Raw genomic sequence first — 25,724 nt, forward strand, 5'->3', positions numbered from 1 at the left:
TTCCCATACTAAATTAACAAAAATTTTAAAACGAATGCTTCATTAATTCAATTTAATTAACTCAACGATCACATTTTTAGCGATATTTTTCACATTTAAAATCTGCAATATACTTATATTTCGATCGCAAATCTGCCTGCCTAAAATTTGATAGACACATTTATTTTTATTTGACACGGCAGAAAGAGTTTCAAGAAATGAATCAAAAGGTTCACTTTTCTCATCAACATTTCTTTAAACTCGGATATTAGTTCAAATAAAGATTACATGCTAATGGAACTCGAAGTGTTATTTCAGCTTTTAATGAGATGAGTTCGCGAAATTATTTCGGATGTTCGGATCATTAGAATAATGAGGATGAGGCGCAGTTTCGAGAGATCTTTTTGAAGTGCAGTCAGAGACTTTAGGGCACAGAATTAATTATGACAAAATGAAGAAGCAATTTTCTTTCTTTTTTTCATTTTCCTGGTTAGGATGCGGTCCATTTCATCATCCGGGACGGATACGGAGAAGGAAATTTTGCTTATATAATTATGAGGGTGTAAATGGTAGCGTTATGTTTCACTATAGATATCCGAACACTTTTGAAAATAATGTTTTAATCTAAAAAAATACTTTTACGAAAAGATTATTTTTTTCCTAATTATTTGTAAAAGCAGAATATTTTAATTTGTTAATAATTATTTCGAGAAATTTACATCAACTTTAAACGTATTTATTCATAACTTAAGTTTCCAACCTATTACACACTGCACGATTAAAATAGGCAATTTTTGAAAAAAAGTTATCGCACTAGATTTTCGTTAAGAATATTTTTTCTATTTATACTAATATGGGACAAGAGATGTAATAAAAGAAATAATTCCACTGTGATATCGATAGCTTTTAGCAGTTCCTACAAAATTTTATCATTTTACAAAAACAATTAAAACAGTAACTAATGGACAACGTGTTAAAAATGGTAATTAAACGAATTATGACCGAAGCGCTTTTTTTCTTTTTTTTTTTACTGAAAATTTAGTTTAAATTTGACATTTTTTATATTTAGATACATTTCACAATTTAGTACAAAAAACATTGAATTAATGTTTTATCAATTGGCAGAACAAAATTTTATTTTATTGAATAGTAATAAGAATATCCTATTCATTCTCAATGTCTTATATGATAAGATACAAAATTTATCGTGTGAATGATATGTGCTGATAAAAATTTGGATTTTAACTCTTAAAAAAATTTGTTAAAACGAAGCATTATTTCAAATATATCTATAATCAAAATAAATAATTTTAAATGTAACTATATCATAACAAAAAGTATAATGGTTTTTTTAAATGAATTTTTCTATTGAAGGTTAAAATGAATTTGTCGTTCAAATTCTATTGGAGTTAGAATGAATTTGCTCATGAAAGTAAGCTTTCTCATTTTCTAACATTTCAAACTGGGACGATTGTACCTCCATCTAATTTAAATATTACGATATCTAGTCCTGAAATTTTGTATTAATAAATACACTTCTAAATTTGGTTAGAAAGAAAGCAAGTTACTGCCGTTATTAATTCCATATAAAATGTTTTCTTTTTATTGCAGGATTTCAAGAGCATGAGATTTCACTGCAACAAGATGACTTACTCTAAAAAGCACCATTTACAGAATCAATCGGAAATCAACATCGCTACACTAACATTTCTGGGACTAAAATGCTACCGGTTTCGAAGTATATTCAAACGGGTTTCCCAAAGTGCGAGATATGTACCATTAATGATAGATAAATGACATTTTAATACTATTTTTATGCAGTTGATATTCAAAATTAATATCAACTGCCACCTGTATCGCCCCTCTTAAAATCAATATAAGTAAAGATAACAGATCGAAGTGTTACAATAAAACAAACTCATTCACAAAATTATCCGTATTGATAATAAATCTTAATATGTGCTATTATGCATTATTACCTACTATTTACTAAAGCATGTGTAACTTTATTTGATGTAAAAGTTCATTTATGAATGAAATTAAAAGCATGATTTTTTATCCGTTGTTTATAAATACTCCATTTTTTATAAAACGGATTTTTAATCGGAATATTATATTATATCATATATATATGTATGATTTTTATTGATTGGTACAAAATTTTAATAATTTGAGTATCCCTGCTTTAAAAGAACACCATCCTGCTTATCTAAGCATTGAAATTCATCGATTGTAGTTTTTATAGAGTCATGATTTAAAGTATATATATCTGAACTGACATGAATATTTTTTAATTTGATTTAAAATGCTAATGCTTGTTAATTTAAAAAATTTTCAAACAACAAAATGATAAAAATTATTTAATCAGTTCTAAAATTCACATTTTTTTACGAAGAAATTTATATGAGCAATAAATACAATAAAAAGGCAGAATGAGATATTAATAAATTCTTTTGCAATTATACGAAATTATTATCATGTAGAGAAAATAGTTACGGTTAATTTCTCCTATATGATACTTCACACGATATTCTTATAAATTAAATTTAACTATTTGCCAGAAAAAACAATTAAACAAATCACCTGAGATATGTATTAAAATGGATCGAAGGCCGCATTACATTCAAACTGAAAGTCGGTTCATATTAATTTAATAATGTCGAAGCCACTGCGGGTTAAGAGCGAACCAAAATTAATTTCTGTGAAGTGATCGATTTTCGTCTTACTAGGCCTCAAGTTACAACTATCTTCCACGAAACAAATAAATTTTATTTGATTAGGAGAGAAATTTCTGATGCAAAAATCTTTAAACCATCCGTGGAAACTTGATTAAAAGTAACGGGAAAGGAAGTTTTAGTTTTAGTAAGTAAGTTAGTACAAGTTTTATTTCATATACGAGAATAAAATTGTACTGACCTTAGATTTAAAAGAGAAAACGGGCAGTTGTTTCGATGAAAATATATACAGCAATAAAAATACTTTATTTTTTAAAAATAAAACTTCTTAAATAAGCTTCTTAAAACTCAACAATCATTAAAATTATAGAAATCATTTAATAGTGATATTAACAAATATTTATGCATGAAAATTTTCCTTATCACGTGATATTTGTGAAATTGTAGTTTAAGATAAGTTGAATCAATACTATATAACTATATGCCAGATGTTAAAATATTTATAGTTTATGCTGAATTCAAATTCATGTGGAAAGTAATCAATAATTTGTGCATGATGGAAAAAAAAAGGGGGGGGGAAACCGTAATGTTAAAAACATGAATGATTTTCTGAATTATGCTGTATAACTAATATTGAATTTTAATTCTAAAAGGTTGATAACCAATAATATACAGAAAAATCAAAGTTTAATATGAAAATGGACTTAAAAACAGATTTTGACAACATAGATTCTAAAAAAATCTCATTTAACATCCAAAAAATTTCATTTCCATATTTTTATAAACTTTTTGAAGAGACACATAAACAAACAATATTTAAATTAAATACAAATTAAATTATTATGTATTAAAATAGCTATAGTAACCATATTATATATCAGCATGATGTCAATAATTTAATTATTAATTAAAGAAGAATTAATCAAGAACTGAAAGAACTATATAAAAAAATTCTTTATTTCTTTAATATAATTTCATTAAAAATAATTTCGATTATTCGGTAATAATATTTTTTTTCAATTTGAAATTAATTGATAAGAGGACAGTTGAACATATATTTGAAATTTATCGGTTTCAATCATTAAATATTTTATCTTATTCTAAATTTTTAATTCAATTTAAATTTTTATATAGAAAATTGAATGAGTTTAGTTGCTTCAAAAGCACTAAAGGTTTCATATATTTTTTGAAGAAACTGCAACGAAAGAATAATAAGCCTTAAAGTACACAAAATATATTAATATAAGAACATATTGGAGAGACATGATGATACTCTCTTCAATGGCAAAGATTTAATACTCTATTTTTAACAGGAGATTTCAAAATGTGTTTTGTTTAGCCTCCCTTTTGAAGAAACTAAAAACTCTTTCGAAAGACATGTATCAATATTTTTTAGCATCGAGGAAAATGGAAATTCTTTTATGCACCACATATGTTTTTGAAACGTAAACCCTTCTGAAAAGAAGTTGCTAGATAAAAAGAATTTTTCACAACTAAAAGCTAATTGAAAATTATTCTAATGTTGAAATAACTTCAGCACCCATTAAATGCAAGCATCAGTTTTTGAAAGTAAAATTCTGTAAACTTCTATCATAAATGTAATTTTATTTTAATGAAATTCCAAAATTTGTTTTATAACGAAAAATATATAAACACGATATTTATTTTTAAATTTCATACAGTACGGTGATTCTTTTAGCAAGTAATTTGATATATAGTTATAAAAATATAGTTAAAAACTTTTGTATAAATCTGAATCGAAATTAAGATCGGGAACTAATTAATCTTTAAAGTATATTAAAATCAATTGCCATCGCGAGATGTATTTTATTATATAAAAAATCCGAGAGGAATACTTTTGGAGAATTTTTCTTTAACTTTAGAAAAGTTTCATCTTTTGTTTTTACTCTTTTTTAGAAGCAAATTGATAAAAAAAAGGGTTTCTTGAATTAAAAATATATAAGCGGAAGAATAACTAAAAAAGTTTTTAAAATGACAAGAATTGTTGAAAAAATTTTAATACCATATTTTGTAGCCCCCCCCCCCCAAGGCAAAATTCGAAATAATAATTCACGAAATACAAATTATTTTTCAAATAAAGCAAGCTGTCAAAGAAATTCCTTGCTGATACTTTTAGAAAAATAGCTAATATAATAGGTCTTCGCAGCTAATTTAAAATAACATAATGCAACCCCTACAAAAAATGTAATAAATTCCACAAAATTCTGAATCATCTAAAAAAATTAATTAAAATGCATCTATATACAACTGGAAAATATTTATTATTTCTGCCAAAAATTATTTTTTAAATTTTATTGGTTTTAGATAAGAGCTCACAAACTGTATGCTAAATTCTGAAATATATTTACGAAGTTACTTTAAAAAAGAAATCAAATTCATGGAAGTTTTCTGAACTTCAGTTAACATAAAAATGATTGAAAAATTAATTTCTATTATGTCAATGTAACTTATAAGCAGCTATCGCTATTTTAAACATAATTAATTGAAACACAATGTAATATATATATATATATTAATTTAATAAGGAATAAGGATATTTTTTGAGACAGGATTTTACGCTGCTGCTTTTCTGAAAAATATTTATAACTTCTAATTGTAAAAATACACTAATATATTATTTCTACTGAAAAATAACGCTTACTAATAAAAAAATTAAATGTTAAATAAAACAAATTTTATTCAATAATTTAAATAAAAAAAATTTGAAACAGTAAAGGCATTTTATAGATCTAATTTACGATAATTTTCTTTTTGTACAAATAGTAATATATTCAAAACATTACCTTAATACAAAAGAATAAGTATTTTTTCAGTATTCTGGTAAACAATTTCTCTTTCTGATTCGTCGGAAAAAAACTTCTGAGTTTTTTTTTCTAGAAATTCGCGAAGGGTTTTTTAAAAATAGTTTTTAGAACTTTTGTGACCGTTATACACTCTGATGTTAAATAGGAAAAAAATTTAGATGAAAATTATAGTAATAAAAATAAAACAAATTGTTGTTTATTCACGTATTCTTCTCAGAATTTACTGCTCTCTAACTCAATGAAATTTAAAAGTGCATTCGAACTAGAATGTAATTATCAGAAAAAACAAGCGATTTCGAAATGTTTCAGCTACAGAAATAAAGGACTGTAAGAACAATACCTAGATTAAAGAAAGTGAACTTACTTGATGAAATAAGTTTTTCCTTCCCTGTCAAAGGCGGCCTCCCAGCCATAGGGAAGCCCTATTCCTCCAGAGTCCCAGGAATCCACGGGGGGTAACCATGAAGAGGTCTTCGTTTCATGGCTGAAAGAAAAAGCAGAGCATCGTTAGCTGAATTGTAACAAAATTCATTTCCGAAAAAGCATTTCGGAATTTCTTCATTTAAAAAATTCTACCTCTTTTTTTTTTTTTTTACAAAAATTATAATTCAGTATAAATTTTCACTATTATAAAAATTCCAGCTGTTCTCAAAAATTTATTTACACATCTTGTTGCATAATGTATATCTCTATAAATGTTTGGATATTGAAAATATTTGGACAAAGAAAATTTTTCAAAATATGGAATATTTTTGCATTGCATTTTGCTATCTTTTTACAAAAATTTTTTTAAAGAAGATTTGCGAAAATCGAAGTCAAATAACAAAAAATTTAGATTGATGAGTTAGCAAATTGAGTAGAGTATTGATAGAGTAAATTGAGTTAGTATTGATAGAAAATTAGATGAATTAGTAAAAGATTAAATTAAAAAGGAATGACAGGAAAAAAGAAATAAAATCGATTTCAAAAAAAAAAAATCATCTGTAAGAGATAAACTGTATTAGTCCGTACAAAGAAAATTATTAAAATACAGATAAGTGCAAGAAAGTCCATTAGATTTGATTGACGTTCTTTGGTAACAAATGACGATTCCATAGCGCGATTTATGATTTTCAAAAATCGATAACTAGATCGCCAAAAGTGTAGCAAGCGTCTGTACTTCGATTGGGTAAGTAATTAATATCAAGGATCAAGTTCTCGTAACAATGAATTTATAATTATTTAGAAGATGAATTCACTCCAAGTAATTAACTATAAATATGAAGACGGAAAAAATGTATTAAAATTATCATATGAAATGCGAATAAATATTCTTCCGGAAAGAGAATTTATTTTGACGAAATTTTACTCAACACCAGCAATGTTAAATAATTAATACATATTTCATATTTCCTTAAAAATTTGAAAGCACTTTCTCTTGTTTAACAAGTTTATTATAAATCGAAGCATCCACACGTCATTAGAAAATTGACTCTCAGTTAAGAAAAAAAAAAAAAAATATCGCAGCAGCGAAACATTTTTGGGCGGGAAAGACATTTCAGAACCACAGTTAACAATCCGTTTTCGAAGGCTCAAGTTATTAGGAAAGGTATGTGCCTAAGGTATAATTAGGAGCACAAGATCAAATTTCGCAGTAGCTACATTTCTTCTCCAATTTGCTCGGCAAAGTAATTGCTATCTTAGAAAATAACCAATTTAGTAAGAAAGGAAAGTCCACTTTCTTTTTTCTCTTGGGTTCATGTATCTTCCTCTCACCCCAATCTAGTTCTCACAATTTTCTACCATAGAAAATTCAGTAAAATTCCTTTTTATAAGAGTTTTCTGTTACAAGCAATTCCAAAAATTGGTCAAATATAAAATACATACAGATTTCATTACAAATAAATGATTGATTTTTTTCTTCCTGAAAGGAATGAAATAAATTATTCTCTAATGCCACAAAGTGCTATTTTCCATAGAAAATGATTTAACTTTTTTTTGTAAAAGGATCCATTTCCAAGAAAAGTGCTTTTCCTGAATGTGAAATTGATTGGCTGATACTCTCAGTGAAGGTTTGATAGTTAAAATAAATATCTGAAATTTCGAAATAACAAAATAAATTGTTGCCATTCACTTAATCCAAAATTGTGAAGAGTAAAACTTTAAAAATAAAAAATACAATATATGACAGTTTTTTTTATTGATGATTTTAATTCGTTACATGAAAAATCAAATTGTAAAAGCATGAACTGTAAATAATTTTTTAAAAATAGATTTTATAAAAAAAACCCCATTAGATATATCAAATTTTGAAATACCATCATATTCGAGATATGAAGTTCAAAATGATGAACAGAAATATATACAAACATTGAAAATTATATTTACATTACATTTTTATTCTTTCAAAATATTTTAATAGTCACTTTGCTTTATAAATGAAATTAAAATATGTATACTAATAAGTTGAATAGCGGGGCTAATAAATGCCATAGGGAAAAATAAAACCACTATAAAAATGAAAATAAGTTTCAAAGCTAATTCTTAACTTGGATGCCATTTAGAATTTTAGCAAAGTTATGTTTTTCCTACGTTAAAAGAAAATGATTGAAGAAATCATTATTTTGGCCTGCCTTAATAAATTACTAGATATGAAACGGTATAGAATACAAAACCCATTAAGAGATCCGAAAAACATCCAATAAATAAAATATTTCAAATATCTATTTATCTTATCATTTCTTTTAAATTTAGAATTCATTTTTCAAAACAACGAGCGCAGAAAGAACAAACCTTTTGCTTCTTTTTCGGTGTCTTATACGAACGCGTACCTTTGGAACAGAAAGAAAACCTTTCGGAGAAAAACATGCAGGGGAAATTTCTTAGAAGTAAGGAAGGAATTCCAACGAAGCTTACTTGAGACTTTTTATTTTTTAATGTAGAATTCTTATTGTTGATAGCGATTTTTTTTATTCTTCTTTAAAAATCACAGGAACATTTTATTTAAATGCAGCATAAAAGTAAAGCATGAAAAAGACGCATAATCAATTGTTTATCATATTTCATGTACTTTTTTGTGCATTTCAAGATTAATGTTATATTCGAAAGTGAATATTGAATTCGAATTCTCAATTCCCTTTTTCGTCGAATGTTAAACAAACATTAATTGTGTTTTGAAAAAGATTATAAATAGAAAGGAACTAATTGTTAATGTTACAATTTGTTAACTAATGTTACAATTGTTAACTAATGTTACAATTTGCATAAACCTATTTTATGATGAGAATAAAAGTTTTTTTCACGCAATTACGAATTTAATATCAAACAGCAATAAAAGTTATTTACAGCTTCGTAATTAATTATATATAATGATATTAAGATATCATAATATTGCTCAGTTCCTGAATCCTTGTAATTCCTATTTCAATGGAAAAAAAATTAACTTTAATGAGACAAATACTGAAAAAAAAAGACTCCACATTTCATTTTTATTCAGGCAATACTTTTAGATAAATAAAATGTTATTTTTTTAATCTTGTAGTTCACTATGCATCAAAATTCTCGAAAGAACGTCATGTACTACAAATGTACACAAACTCTTTTAAAAGCAATATAGAAACATTGTTGGCCAATATAATTTACTTAAAACTTAATAAAGATGTGAACAAATATTATTAGTTAAAAATACGATGATGCCTCTTACTGTATTTCTAAAAGTTATATTCTGCAATAAATTTAGCTTTTTTGCCATAAAATATCGTTTTAAGTTGGTATAAATTTACAAATGCTATTTCAAAATGCATACATACTGTTAACTATTCTATTTTGTACTATACTTTACTATTATTTTAAAATCTACGACCAGTTAGTTAGAACCCCTAAGTGGACTGCACCTGGTTCGCGAACTGTATTTCCCTATCAGTGTTGAAGTTTATTAAAATCTCTCACTTCTCTACCATGATGGCAACAGTTTCAAAATGTAGGAAAGAAATTCTTTTTTCTAGTTTAGAAATTTTATTTCTCTAATCTAGAATAAAATTCTATATTTAGCTAAAGAAAGGTACTGGGTTGCTTTCTTTCTTGTCTTGTCTGCAATTTATTTTTGTTCCTCTAGAAAAAGTCAAAGTCTAAAGAATGGAATCCACTTATTTCTGTTAAAAGATGTATCAAAGGCTCCCAAGCTTTTTTTGCATCACTGCTCTTTTTACAAAAATAAATCATTCCGACGTTCCTCTTTTCCTTAATAGTCAATTATAACCAAATATTAAAATAGGGTTGCTCTAGATCCACTTTCGCTTTCAATAGAAGGCTCCAACGCTTACTGAGGGGTACTGTCCGCCATTGAAAACTTATGTTCTAGGATATCAATTTAAAATTAATTATTACTACTTGATATATTGTTGTTCGAGTGAAAATATTTCCAGCTCTTTTAATAATAAAAAATTAATCATCGGATTAATCGCCACTATAACATAGCTTAGTTATATTAACGTCCCGTTTTTTAAAAGCAACTCTAGGGCTACTTTGGGACGGACCTCGTAATTTTGAACCTGCGGTCAGATGTTGAGAACGACACCTGAGCTGGCACCCCCTCTCTGAATTTCCACACTACAACAGCGGGAGGACGTTTGGCCCCGGCGGATTTAACGTGCAACAGACCACCTGACACGACCGTTCTTCTTAGGAATTGGGTCTCGAAAATGAAACTCTCCGGTTCCGAAAATAAGATCTTACTACCAGACCACCGCGGCCCCACTAAATATTACAGCTTTTTTTTTCATTTGCAAGTATTTCTGAGCAATATTCGAAATACTACAAAAGTTACTTTAATTATATCAAATCAGCTGTTGTCGAATAAGAACCATAAGTGCCTTGTGGGGAAAAATCATTTTTAATATGAATACTCACAGAATCCCACGTGCATTTAATATGCACATTTAATAAAATACAAATATAACATTTCAATGTAAAAATACATTTATATAAAATATTTTAAAACACGAAAAACAGTTTCAACCTTACTGCTTGAAAATGCATAAGTTCTACTTTAAAAAAAAATATCCGAGAGTCGACACCAGCGACCTCCAAACTTGCTGTGAGCCAGTTCGTCGTTACAGTATTTCGTTACTTACAGTATTTGTGAAAAAAATCGGAAGAAATTTTACTCAGTAATTAGGATTTCTATAGTGTACAAAATATTTACATGTTTCACTATTATTTATATAAATTATTGGCAAAACCATTAAAACATTATATATATATTTGATAATTTAAGAGATTTATTTATAGTTTTGAACCGTCTTTCATTAGTACATTTTCTTCTTATGTTTTGAAAACATTTTGAAATTATTAATGTCTACATACCTCAAAAGCACATCGACAAGATAGGGAGGGAAAGTCAACAGAAGTTCGCGAATGCCCCTTCTCTCTCATCGATTTTTAACATATATTGCACATATTTTACTTTATAGAATAATTTGAAAGTAGAATATGCAAATTAGATAAACTGAAACCTAAATTTGATACAGATATATAATTTTGGTACAAAACTAAATACCAAATTTCATCTATGTAAATAGCTATGTTTTTTGACTTATCACAGAAAAATATATGCGAATACATAGACGATCAAATTTTTTTTTGACGAAATGGGTCCAAAAATTTATGCTTCTCAACAAATTAAATTGATTAAACAATTCATCAAATTTTATTCATCAAGCTCTTATTCTTTTGCAGTTATTCTATTCATTTATACTCGAATAGATAGACATACAAATTTACTTTGAACAGCTATCGTTTAAAATTTCATAGAAACTAAATTTGATGTATTGGCCGCATACCAAGTTTCAATTACCTAGATCAATATGATTTTGAGTTATCGTAATCACATATACAGAGATCTAGAGACAAACACACTTAGATCTAAAAATGTGTTTTATAACTCGGGAAGATGTATTTAAAACATTGAAATTCATCTCATTTTTTAAGAATACAATACTTTATCTTTGAATGTGACAAAATAAATAATTATATTTTATTTACAAAGAGAAAGAAAGAGGAAATCAGAAAATGATTATTGAACCAATATAGAATTTAAGCTTTTAAATACAGAACAAAAATGAAATGATTATATGCAATTCTTACTCAATGTATCAATTATAGTTCATTAGTAAAAGAGGGTTACCTTCCAGAATACTAACTGCTGAAAAATATTCAATTAAACTTTCATAATTTAAGCATAGAATTATAATAGCGAATACACCTCAAAGCTCAGAATTAATTATGAAGAGCTAATGAATCTACGGTCTGGAAATGGGTTGCTTTAAATCACCATAAATAGCGAATTGTTTTAAATTAGATTTCTTCCGTAACTAGATTAATGAATTCGCTCTCACATTAACCTTCATTCCTTATTAACTTCCAAATATTGGTAACTACTTGTATTTAATTAATCAAGTTCGTCTAACGTAACTGATGACGCGTTACAAACAAAGTGATAAATAAAATTTATTGGTTTTTCAAATAAGAATGCCCTTTTCCTCTACTCCATGGAAATCGTTAATTCGATTGAAAATTATCTTCGTAGTGGAAGCGATGGTGGAATGAAAACACCTGGTTTGGAAAAAAAATCGATTCATTGCACTGCTTAGAAAGTACGATATTTACAGGAATGCTTTTCTTAAAGCAAGCATTACAACGTTCAAGTATAAGTTTTGAGTTGTTTTGGGAAAACATCTTTGCATAGAATAAGATATTAATCAGCAAGTTTATTTAGAAAGTATGTCAAGCAGCATTAATTTACATATCTGATAGACATAAATAAAGTTTTCACACTTTTCTAACTATCGGTAATGGCTCCCAAAATTTTCCATAAGCTCTCAAATGAATGCATTTGCATATTATTAACCACATGCAAATGGCGAATAATAATTACAAAAAATGTGCATTTCGATTAATTGCTGGAATGCGGTTAATACGCAGGTACCAGAAAAGTGCGTCTGTTTAAAGTGTAAAAGTACGCGATGGACAAAAAATTTGTTACAAAATCATATATCAAATTTCATTTTTTTAAAGTAATTATGTTTTTACGTTATTGCGTTTACATGCTTTTGAAAGTATAGACCGACATACGGTCAACCTTTTGATGGAATCAAATCAGGAAAATCAGAATGTTAAAACTGCGTATGAAATTTATGAGATTTTGAGCAATCACATTTATAGGCATACGAAAGTAAAGACAGACAGACGGTCAAATCCTAATTCGATACGGATTTGCATTTTATATTATAAATCTGAATACCAAATATTCATTTTGTAGTTATCGTTTAACTTATATTCAAACAGCCGAACAGACTGAAGGGATTTTGGTCAAAATTTTATAGAAATCTACAAATTTATTGTAGATTTTAATAAGAAGTTTATAATTTATATTCCATTCCTTTCGCTGAAATAAAAATGACAAGGTATAATAATACATGCCTTTCCAGAGAAAGGAATTTATCAAATTAGAAATAAAAAAATTATTAAAATGTAGAAAAGAAATCTAAATTTGAAATTCATAATTAGAAAAGATGATCGCCGTAAATGCATACGCGACGACCAGTCAGATTGATATCTTAGAAGACAAAGCGGAGAAATGAATCTTTTATAAGTCGAGGGATTAGCTAATTTATGTGATGATTTACATTGAAAATTATTATATAACATCGTCTTAACATAACTTAAAAACATCGTCTTTTTTTCCTGCTATTCTTTTAGACTAATCAAAATCTGATCATGACTATGATAAATTTTGAGATTAATTACTGATAAAACCAATCGAAACCTGATCATGCATTTGGATGGACAACAACTCAACACAGTTGATCACATGATTTGACAGGTAAGAGGCAATTCATTTGAGAATGACCATTAGACTTAGGTAAACAGCTGTGAGTTATGATTGTAATCTGAACCATGTAGTATGGCATTCCGAATACTGAAACGAATTATTTATATTATAGTTGATTTAGGAAACAGGAAAGACCACGAGTGTTTTCACTTAGACCGATATTACATGCATTATATTTAATACAATACAAGGTGAGTACAATGATGGACCCGATTTTAAAAAAAATCATATTTTCGAAACTACTGTACGTATTACAATAAATGATACATGAATTTAAAGAGAAATATGCGAATTTTTTTTTCATTACAGATGTCCGATGTGTGACTCTCTTGCTACACGGCATGCGTTCCATCTGTAATCAAATTCGTTCCAATCCAATACATTTTGTTTTGTCTATTATCTTTGATATAACCCCACAAAAAGAAATCATTGTGACAAGACATTGTTTAGGTACCACCAATGCCGAAAACACTACCAAAACTTAAATAACGCATTTTCCAGCATTCAGAACCATTGGCAGAGACATGCTACAAAATGTTTGGAACGAACTGTATTACAGACGGGACGTATGCCGTGTAACAAGAGGGTCACACATCGGACATCTGTAACTGAAATAAAAAAAACAAACTTGATATATTTCTCTTTAAATTCATGTATCACTTATTGTAATATATGCAATAGTTTTGAAAATATGATTTTTTAAAATCGGGTCCATCGTTTGTACTCACTCTGTATTTTAAATTTAAACAAGCTTATTAGCTAACAGTTAGAGGAATATAAAGAAAGCAATCTGAAACCATTTCAGTCCTCCATCATTTACCATTTCCCATTTAACAAATCTTTCACTCAGTCTTTACAGTTGTAAATTTTTATATAACGAGATATTCATTTAAATAATTTCCCTTTTTTTCCATGGTAGAAAAAAACTTGTATAATACTTTTATTTAATTATTTGTTTAATTTTGTTTCAATTTAATGCATTTGAGCATTACATGGATTCGAATTAAACCTTAAAAAATCACATTTCTTTTAAGTAAATAGGAAAAAAAAAAGAAGGTAGGAAGAAGAAGGACCCCCCCCTTGAAATGTTTTGCAAAAAAGTAAGCAAATACCCTTTAGTTAATCTAATTTCACAGTAACAAATATTTGCCTTATATACAAACAAAGCGCGAATTAATTGAGATGCTTACAAAAAAAAAAAAAAAAAGCCCCCCTCCCTGCAAAACCAACTTAATTAGTTAAGGGATCTCGATGAAATCAACGGAAATTTTTATGAATAACAGTTAGTTCACTCAAAACTGAATAGAAAAAGCTTACCTCATACTTAATAAATATACCCTACCTCTTTCCCTAGAGAAGGGAATTAATGGAATGTGACAAGGGAGCAGTAATTGCCAAAAAGAACGGGGGTGGTGGGGGGTGGAGAGAAACAGAGGGATCATAAAGTAAAAACAAAAGATCTTCTCCATGTTTAATGATTCGGAGCAAAGTAATACCATTTCTGTGCTTTTCCGGACGAAGATTTGTTCTCGGCTCGCGTCGACCATTGTTTTATTGACTGGTTTTAAAAATATCAATGAAGACAGATTACGACCATGCAAAGCAGGGGAGATCGATATTCTACAGGCGCTGCCATCCCCCCCTCTGCGTTCAACTACGCAAGAAGTCGATGCGGGCACTAATGGCACTTTCCTCCCCATATCAGGAGAAAAGTGCTTATAAAAAATATAAAGGATATAAACTACATCTAATTAGTGGGGCTTGTGCATCGGATTATATTGCGCTTAATGTGTTCGGCTTAAAAAAAAATAATGTACTTTGTAGAGCAGTATAATTTATTTTCAATTTATTTTTTCCCGTTGCGAAGACGGAAGTACTGCAATGGTCAAGAGATTCCATTTTGAAATTTCGATGAATCTCCATAATTCAAGACATTGCAAAGTCAGGAAGAAAACCAGTTTTTTGCAATTACGTCTGTCTGCGATGTATTAAGTAGAAAATGCGATGAACTATACATATGTAATTTGGAATGGGGACTTTATAGCACAAATGTAGATATGAATCAAATATTTTGTGAAATTCTTTAAACAATGTTTGCTTATCTGTCTCCACAGAATGCAAGTGAACATAGTTAGTCATAAATACAATGAGTTACATGAATGAAATGTGTCAATTTATTTTATTACTGTACTTAGAGATTTGAAATAAATTTTGGTCCAAATACGTGTAAATTATTTTCTTTAATCTTTTTGAATTTTCTCTTGTTAAATAATGCATACTTCAGGTTCTTCGTGATTTTCAATTAAAGCCCTTAATAATTAAAGAGCTTAATTTTTGCACAATATGTAAAATCAAAAGAGCTATAAAAATTTACCACATTTTTGAATTTTTAAATTTGTATATTTTATATTATTAAGAAAGTTAATCAAATTATTATTTTAAGATATCAATAAATATTACTATATCATTTGTTAGAATTTCATACTGTCTATATATTTATTATGTATTATTTATTTAAATATATTGAGGCTTTGTAAAACTGTTTACAGTTGAGCCTCGTGACTTTTAAAAAATCGCATCAAATACGAAGGAAATTGAATTAGCTGGGGAAAAAAATGAATGGATCAAGACCAGAACATGATAATTTTGCGCCACACTATTAAATGAAAAAGTTAGAATACGAAGAAAACCTAGGAGCACGTGATACACTGCTTCTAACGAAACAGAATTATTTTCGTTCGTTTAACGAATGTTAATTATGTGGAACCTAAAAATGAATTCTTTTTCACAATGAATATGTATTACATTTTATATTAAATTTAAAAAATAACAAGGAGATTAAAAGCTTTTAATATATTTATATAATATTATCTAAAAATCACTGTTTTTATCTAGTTGGTTAAATAAGGAGCAATCGTTTGTGAAAAAAAACACCCCTTTTTATTCGGAGTAAAGTCAATTTTTTTTTATTAGACAAGTTTTGGTCTATTTTATTTCCAAAGTAGATTAAATATAATTGATATAAAAATTTTTAAATTCACATTATAAAAAATGTAGATATTAATAAAAAGTGCCAGAAATTAATTTCTGCACAGAACATAAGAAAGAGTTCCAAACACAATCATAATTATTTCAATTTTCTCCCGAACATATCAAGCAAGACTTGCACAGCGTTTTTATTTGTTTCTTTGTTTGTTTTCCCATGCTGTAGATTTTATTTTATGGATCAATGTTCTACTACGGAAATAACATTATAAGCTGTTACGAAAACCAAACAAGAGGACGAGGCAGATTTATGAATAGTACAACGCGAATATTCCATCTCTTGCATCGTTATTAAGAGCAATCTAATTTAAAGACATTATATTTAAACTGTTACCTAAGCAAATTTACAAAGGAAAAATTTTAATCAGTGTGAGTGGTTACTCAGAAATAATAATACAAATGAATAAAAATAACAGTACTATATGATAAAAAATAATGGAAATTCATTAAAAAAAATTTAATTAGTGCTTTCTTCAAATTACACAGAAACAGTGATGCGTTTTTTTCTTATAGTTACAAGTTGAATATAAATTGTGAAAAGTTATGATGTAGAAACGAAAAAAGCCCCAGGAATAAACTGAACAGATGTATGGGTAACAGAGTATTACAAACACTTCGTACAGTATACTGTGAAAACTAATGGAATTACTCATTTTTTAGCTCATTTAAATTCAAGAAGTATTGTCGCGTCGTCAAACATTAAAATGAAAGATACATCAGAATACTAATGTGTGTTCGGCATTTTTTTAAATCTCAACAATAAATTTTAACCAGTTTCAGAGCTTTTGTAATCAATATTTCGCTCATTTCGTATTAGAATGAACTTTTTTCCTGAAGTGTACAACTGTGGGAATTTCAGATGACTGAAATATTCACACCTGAAAAAATTTTATTGTCAGAACTTAATCATTATTTAATTTTTCAGTTTTAATTAAATTTTATTTCGTATGAGTGAAACCATCTGGTATTAAGTTTGAAAAGGAAAATTGAAAGCAAGATTTCAAAACAATTATAGAAATGAATGATTAAATATATTACAAATATAAAAGATAAATAAATATTTAAAAAATACTTTTATTAGTGCAGAAATAAATAAAAAATATTTTTACTGAAAATTCAAGGGATGAAACCGAAAATCATAAAAGTGCTCTTGTGCTAAATAAAGAAAGAAGTAAGTAACATTACGAAATTTAATTTCTAAATTTTTACTAAAGATAATAATATTTTAAAGTTACGATAAAAACTGATCAATATCCTAACTTACTAAAAATATTTCGATCATGATATTCATCCTTAAAGATTTTTATTTTGACCTCCACATTTTTCAACATATCAACTTTTCAGTATACTTATATAAGTACGTTTAAAATTTATTTTAAAGGAAGCAAACAGTGAAGTTTAAAGTTATTTTCATACCATAATTCTTATATATCATATATGCCTCCAGTTTCACATAGGATAATATATCTTATATATCTCTTGCATATATAAGATACTTTATACAGAAACGAATAAACAATATAGAAAAACAGGAAAACCACAGTGTCTTAAACTCACTTGTAATAAGAATGCAGTAACATAAGTTGCCAGGACACCCTTCGGGAACGCGTTGCTGCGAGTGACAGTGAGCAAATATCAAAAGTGTGTGTGTGGGGGTGGGCAGACGGGATGATCGTGGACAGGACGGATGTAGTGTTTACACCGAGGAAACGCATAAAAAAATGCCCACGGAATAGGGTGCACGTGACACGTGCGTGACACCTGGCATCGATCAACTTCCGTTTTCCCTTCACTTTGCCAACCCCTTCTTCGTGGGCTAAAGTTCATTGGATTGCTGTAGATATTAAAGGGGTGAAAGAAAGGGGAAAAAAAGAAAGGTATGGGAGGAGAAGTGGCAAGGTTTTACTCCAGACATGCCATCCAGTTAGATCGATACCGGGAGAAAAATTGTCTCTGGTATGTGAAGAAATAAAGAATCGCTTCTGCATCCGCTTCGAAAGTTTTTGCGATAAAAAATAACGTTCTATTTCAAAGTTATTTTGAAGTCTTTTGTATATATTTATTTGGGATGCATTCTAAACGGAAGAATTGTCATAATAGAACACTTTTACAATCCTGATTATCTTTCAAAGATTAAATGATTTGATTTTGGAAAAGATTTTAAAATTTAAAACATTAAGCGGTAAGCTTATTTTGACATACTTTTTGTTCTAGTCTACGATAACAAATTTCTTTGATATGTTGACAATAAGAGATCTATGCGAATTTTCGATAAAAGTAGTACATTTAAGTACATTTTTGGGTACATCTCCAGGTTAAGAGAAAATGACCTTTTAAATGTATATCGTCAATCAACAATGACTTACATAGTCTGAACGGAAATTTCAAAGTGGCTGATGAGGCCTGAACGAAAAGCACCAAGTCAGTCAACAGTGACAGCGGAGGCACGAACGGAAAGTTCAGTATCTGTCACCGATGAGTGACATGGCGCTTCATGGTTTAACAGAATAATGTTTAAATTCCACCAAGAACTATTTCAGTCCAACTTGAAAAATTTGCTTTTTCTTAAGAAAAAGACTTTAATATCTTATATAGTTAATTATATTGCCTATTAAAATACAATAACTTAAAATCTTAAGAAGTAAATATTTATTATTTTCCGATTACAAGCTTTAATCTTCCAATCTTTCTGTACTTAGATTAAACATGTGTCAAATTCTCTGTTCGAACAGAAATACACAAAATGTTTACAGTTTGAAAATGCCGAAATTCCTTTCACCATGCATTTTACAATGACGGGTGCTATTTTTAACAATTAGATCGAAAACTGAATTCCGAAAAAACAAATGCGCATTATGTATTAAAATATTTGTCTCTTGCAGTGTGAATTCTAAGCATTTTTGTAACTGTGATGTTTTTCATAATTGTTTACTATTAGCACCTTTCGCATCTGTTTCACTGGAACATATAGATAATGTTTAACTTCCATTCAATTTCTCACGCAAATACAGTTTGTTCATGGTTTACTTAATAAAGTAAATTTTAAGCCTCAAATTATGGTAGATATAAATCCATATTATTTACCTGCTCTGTATTTTGTGCAGATAAACATCACAAATCGAATCAAATCTCATGACATCAAAATGCCATTATAATGTAACCATCCGGGTTATCTATTTTCTAATTGCAAGTTGCATAAAATTTTTCTTTCCTCATGCAAAGTGTACAGATAAAAATATAATCTTCTTTCCTTAGCTCTCATCAAACGGAAGAAAATTATACGATAAAATATTTGATGAAGCAACGAAATTGACTTAAATTTCACTGATTTAATGGAAATTATTGTTAAAAATCCTGCAAAAAACACCAGTTGGAAAAACTGTATGGCAATTAAATTGTGTCAGTAAAAAGATAATTTCTAAATTTAAAATCAATGTATAAATCATTTTTGTGCAATATTGTTTTCAAATTCTTGCAGATAAATGCTAAAGTCTCCCTTAATTATTGATTAATATCTTATAAACATTGATCCCAGCACACATTTTTACTCTCCATATTTATGCTGAATTTGATAACTCTAGGTCTCGGTAGTAGATTGCAAACATATATAGAGACCGCATTATCTTTTGTTATACGTAGATATTTAATTAACTTGTAGCATTTCTATGTAAAATCCACTGGAAATGAAATATTTACATTTAAAACTTGTTTTCAAATTTCATTCAAATATGCATAAATTTTCTGAAAAAAAAATCTTGATTTTGAAATTTTTATGTTCCACACTTTCCTAAGAATAAAAAACTATGCGAACAACATAAGCTCATTTAGGAAAATATGAAATTTATCTTAATTTGAATAAAAAATTCTGCCTTTATTCTGCAGAATTAAAGTTCTAATATTTAGAGCAACCTATAACCTGAATCATTCGCCATAAAAATGAAAACTTCCTGGCAGAGAAAACATTCATAGAATAAAATCATTTTGTTTCAAATATACTTACAAAAGCCATATTATCATAGAAACTGTAATATAAAGCAAATTAATTTTCAGTTGTTATAAAGCCCATAAAAATTATTAGATAATTTGTTTTGGACACCAATACCAGCCATAAAATTGAAATCGTTGTTCTCTATATTTGCGTTTACCTCTTCAACTACCTCTAAAGAAATGACATCAAAAAAAAAATCTTATCCAGATTGAAGAGACAACAATTCTTTTTCTTCAATTTCCATTCGCTTTTATTTGGAGTTCATCAGCAAAGACTGCAAATGTTCGAAGTCCCTTCTAAGTCCGAAATTTCCATTCAAAAGTTGTACAGATGAAGCGTTTAGATAAAAACAATTTATTGACAAACCGCAATCTCGTCAGCTTAAATCAATTGTGAACTGCAGATACTCAGAAAACAAATTATCTGCGCGTGTTTGAAGGTTTCATTTCAACTCCGGAGTTGAGTAGAAAAAAAATGTGCGTATAAACTGTGAATTTTCTAGTGACCATAATCGCTACTAATTTTTTTTATTCATTGTACACGTTCCTCGTATTTTTATAAAATCATGCGCAAAGTTTCGTACTTTTCAAATGAATGACTGCAGCTGTGGACCGTTTTGGATGGCGGAATTCGTATTCAATTCGTTCTCAAAACACGAAGCGATCTATTAATTATATTTTTTTTAATTAGCTCATATCCAATGATATTTATTTTGTCTTTATCAAACGTATCTAACTAGTATTCAATTTTATTTCCTATCTTGGTATTACATTTTTTTTCTATTTTGTTAAAGAAAAAATAAATTGTTACTTAGGAATAAATTTCCAGACACGCTCATTTTTTTGAAAGTTTAAAATTTAAAACGTATCATAATAATTATGAATATGATGTCTGTTTTTTCCTCTCCCTAATTATCCATTTAGAATCATAAGAGCAATTTATCATTATTTAGCTGTCATGAAGAGCAAATTGATATAATTCATCAATATCATTAGTCATTTATATAGTTCATCCTTTAAATAAGGATGAATTATATCAATATAAGAGTTGATGCTGCTTGTGTCACCGAATTGAGCTTTCGGTCATCAAAAGATATAGACTAGTCACTTGATGTTCTTTAAATACTATAAATGAATGTCTTAATATAAATTTTTAAAAGAACTATTTAAAGATAACTAGACCAGCAGATTAAATAAGGAAAACACGACATAACTTCTTTATGATCTTTCATGTCAAATGACATTTTCTGAATAAGATTTCCGTCTCCAGAATGGCAACAGAGAAAAGTCATTGGAGGCCGAAGACGATTATTACGGTGTCGAGGGCGGAAAAGGGTGGACGTCGTTATTCTCCATCCATCAAAAATGACGGGAATCACCATTTATCAGGGCAGTGATGCTATGCATTCGGACATCCATCTTCGGACATACTCGTTAGCCATCTCCCATGTAATTCTCCTCTTTATTCAATTGGTGACAAATTGGAAAAGTTTCTTAACCCTAACGGCAGTGCAAGGAGAAGATATGCGTCTTTGTTGACCTTCGGGATCACTGCTCGACTTCTTTGTTTGGTTTCGTCAGAAAGCTTGTCTTGTGTCCATAACGGTGTCAAAAAATGACGTTAAGGCTTAGAAATGACATTCTCCTGATAGTTACTCACATTTTTATTGCATTCTAGTTATTCAACATATTTTATATATGTACAAATGGTTGTCTTAATATATCGATTATTGCAAATATAGCAATTCATTCGAACATTTTTTTAAAAAGAAAAGATTAAGAATTCGTATAATCAACATACAAATAAAATTGCATTTAACATTCATTGATGGAAGATAATGCTTACGAGAGCGAGTGATTGAAGAAGTAGATTTATAGAATTTCAATATTTAATTTGAAATTCGAAACTTATTTGAGTTTATAACAGACAATAATTGCAAGCTGGAAGCTTCATCTTCAGTTTGAATAATCAGATGGGCCATGATAATATGCATTAATCAGAGTGTTTTTCGCTTTTCTTATTTATATTAATGAATAATACCGGTTTTATTGATTTTAAGAAGTATGTATTAGAATCCATATAAATCATCTTAAAAAATTAAGAGGAAATTAAAAAGAGTATGAGCAATAAGAACATATAGGAAAATAGAGAGCAGGCAGAAAATTTCAAATGTAAAATTAATAAATAACATAAAATCATGATATAAATTTCAACAAATGTAATATACAAATTTCTGAATGAGCAAGCGAGAATATTTCAGTAAAAAAATATTTCAAAATAACTGATACGTATCACTAACAACAACGAAAATCCATCATATGACTATTTCAAAATTACTAGTATTCTTATCTAAAAGCATAATTTTATTTCTAATATTCAATTTTATTCAGTTTCTAAATAGATACTTTTTTTTTCAAACTGTAATTTATCGCAATATTATGATTACAAACTATTTAACTATCAACTGTTTTTAAAAAGCCCAATAACAAATACTACAGAAAATGCAACTTGAATATATTGCTTAAGACATTGAATCATAAAATTTCTCAATTTTATAATTCGCAATGCTAAATATATACTACAATAAACACGTTTTGAAATAAAATCCGAACATCTTCATTGACAGTTGGTAAAAGAATTACTTAATAAGAATAATGTAATGGCGAGAGCATATGGCAAAATTCTCATCAATAAATGTCTTTTGAGATAATCCAACTCCAAACGTAATCGTTAAAGCAGAAATTAAATGGAAATTCTTATTCGACCGTGCCTTAATGCAGATCATTTATCACAATTTCTGGCAGAATAAATTCTAAAAGACATCGATTTTATCAACTTCCAACTTTAGTGAAAGAAGCAAGTACAGTCCCTAATCAATATTCCATTAATTTTCCGAAGAAAAGGCCATTTTTTAAAGAGTAAATATAGAGAGCTCTTATCAAAAGCATTTAGTTTGCATTCTTTCGAATGTTAATTGAAGTCGAAGAAATGGCGCTCGAATATTAAGCAATTCTTTTATAACTCTCTTTAATAAAAACATTTCGCATTTATTAGAATGAAATATTTATGATACAAAACATTAAATAATGAATATCACTGAGGAATTCTAACGCTATTAAAAGAAGAAACTATTTATAATTTAGCAGTAATCTAAAATTTAGAGGCAAGTATGAAACATGCGTTTTACTTTAATATTTTATATCTTTTACAAAAGTTTTCCTCGAATATTCAGACTTTAAAAAGAATACAAAATATTTTCTCAAAATTATATGAAAAACGGTCTTTTATTGATAGAGATGTTTTTTTTTAAATAAGAAATAACTATGAGAGCAGCAATATATTTCCACAATTTTTTTAAAACTATTCGCTAAACTAAAAGTCATTTCAAAAACCATTTTAAATTGCACGTAATTGCCTAGTTTATACAAACGCTTAGTCATGCAAATATACTAGGGGAAAAAACTATTATAAATACTTAAATAAAATGAATAAATAATGATAAGTTAAATATTAGAAGCATTGGAAAAATTTAATGAGTAGCGAATGCATGAGTTTTGTACGGTAAAAGAATCCTTCCAAAGAAAAATTCCGTGTAGATAAGAAATGCTTAAAGACTGCGAATGAAAACTTCTTGTAAATAAATTTTTTTAGACTATATAGAGATAGCATACTGTTACATTAACGAATGAATTGTATGTCTTCCACAAGCCTACTTGAGAATTAAGAGAAGAAGTAAATGATCATAAAGAAGTTAATGAACTGGACTGTTCTGCAGCTAACAAGCTCTATTCATATCTGCGGCAATTAGGGTGAGAAACATGGTAAACTGAATGGGGGATAATTGCAGACGTTTGAGAAAGAAAATGCTCTTCCTTACAAACATAATACAAAAATAGAGAAGACGTATATTTTACTTAAATTCTATAGATAAAAACACAGATTCTGAAAAAAATCGATTTTGAAAAAAAAAAAAAAAAATGAAACAAGAACTGGCTTTTGAATTGAATAAATATCGCATTAAATAAAATGCATTTTAAAATTTAAAATAATTTTTTAAAATTGAAATTTTAATTTTTTTCAATTATACACATAAAGAAATAGAATTGTTTTCCATGCTATAAATGATTTAATTTAAAACAATATTAAAATCTTCAAGAAATATAATAAAAAAAACCTGATATATGAGCTTAATCCTTTTATTTGGTTCTCATAAAATTCATTTTAAATATGCGAATGAAAAACTTCAGGCATTTTGGTTAGTTCTCGCATTGGTGATGCGTAAAGTAAAGTGCAGGATCGAATCGTCTCTACTTTGATGATACATCGTTTATTTAAATGAAAAAGATGTACTCTGGCCGATGATGGACACTAGGACTAAATCATAGTTCCGTCTCAATGCCATTATAATGGCTGTCATTCAATTCGATATTGCACTATCATCTGATTCCAACTGAAAATGCAGCAGCAGACTTACAAAAGATTTTGAAAGAATAATAATTTTTTACGGAAGAGAATTGTTAAAAATTTTTTAATAAATTTATATGTAAATGATTAAAAAAATGTCTTTACATGTTAATATCTATAGCTAAAGTTAGAACACCAAGATATTTCTTAATACATTTATGAAGGTCAGTTTGGTCATTTACCAATCAAAATTTTGTCTTTAGTAAAACGAAACATGGCTTTTATGTTATCAGCTGCCAACTATATTTTTCATCGATATGATAAATTATGCATTGCAGTTACTTAACGACCATCTTATCTTTTACTTTGGCAAGAGAGAGCGTTAAAAAAGACTTCAGCCCAAAATGTCTGAGATCACGAAGATAAAGCCGCCAATAACCTTCCATCACACGAGAGGGCCTTTTCCTTCTATCGGGAGCGGGCTTAAATTCTTTCTCACGCAGAAATCTCTCCGATACATCACAGAGGCATGGTGTGTCATTCGAAAGAGAAAAATAGAAATAATAAAAACCAGATATGTGAGTGAAAGGGAGGGGAAGAAAAGGGATAAGGGGGGGGATGTCTCTTAGTCGAGCTGACGGAGCACTCACTTTAAGTCACGCACGAGGTTACAGTATAAAGAAGTATGAGGCAGTTAAAAGAATTCTCAGCTTCATTTTCAAGTCTGGGCTATAACCTAGATTATTTGTTTTGTCTGGTGTAAAAAGATATTAATGTGTTGGAAATGGTTTGTCGATGTTGCAATTCTTAAAACCAGCAATAAAATAGTTTATATGTTTGATTACGTTTCACATTTATAAAACTAGAGAAAAAATATTTTAGAAAAATATTGAATTCGCTGTAAAGAAGATAAAAAAATATTTCACGACATAAATTTG

The 25,724-nt window shown here is 28.3% G+C and overlaps 1 protein-coding gene across 1 annotated transcript in view; it reads right to left on the minus strand.

The window, feature by feature from the left end:
* LOC129960110 (uncharacterized) overlaps nucleotides 1-25,724 on the minus strand; it is a 280,895-nt gene that overhangs the window by 66,599 nt on the left and 188,572 nt on the right. Inside the window, exon 2 of the mRNA XM_056073244.1 lies at nucleotides 5,844-5,963. Within this exon, the coding sequence (XP_055929219.1) occupies nucleotides 5,844-5,963 (120 nt within the window). The remainder of the gene's footprint in view (nucleotides 1-5,843; nucleotides 5,964-25,724) is intronic.

This window comes from Argiope bruennichi, chromosome 2 (assembly GCF_947563725.1).
Source record: "Argiope bruennichi chromosome 2, qqArgBrue1.1, whole genome shotgun sequence".
NCBI classification, from domain to species: Eukaryota; Metazoa; Arthropoda; class Arachnida; order Araneae; family Araneidae; genus Argiope; species Argiope bruennichi.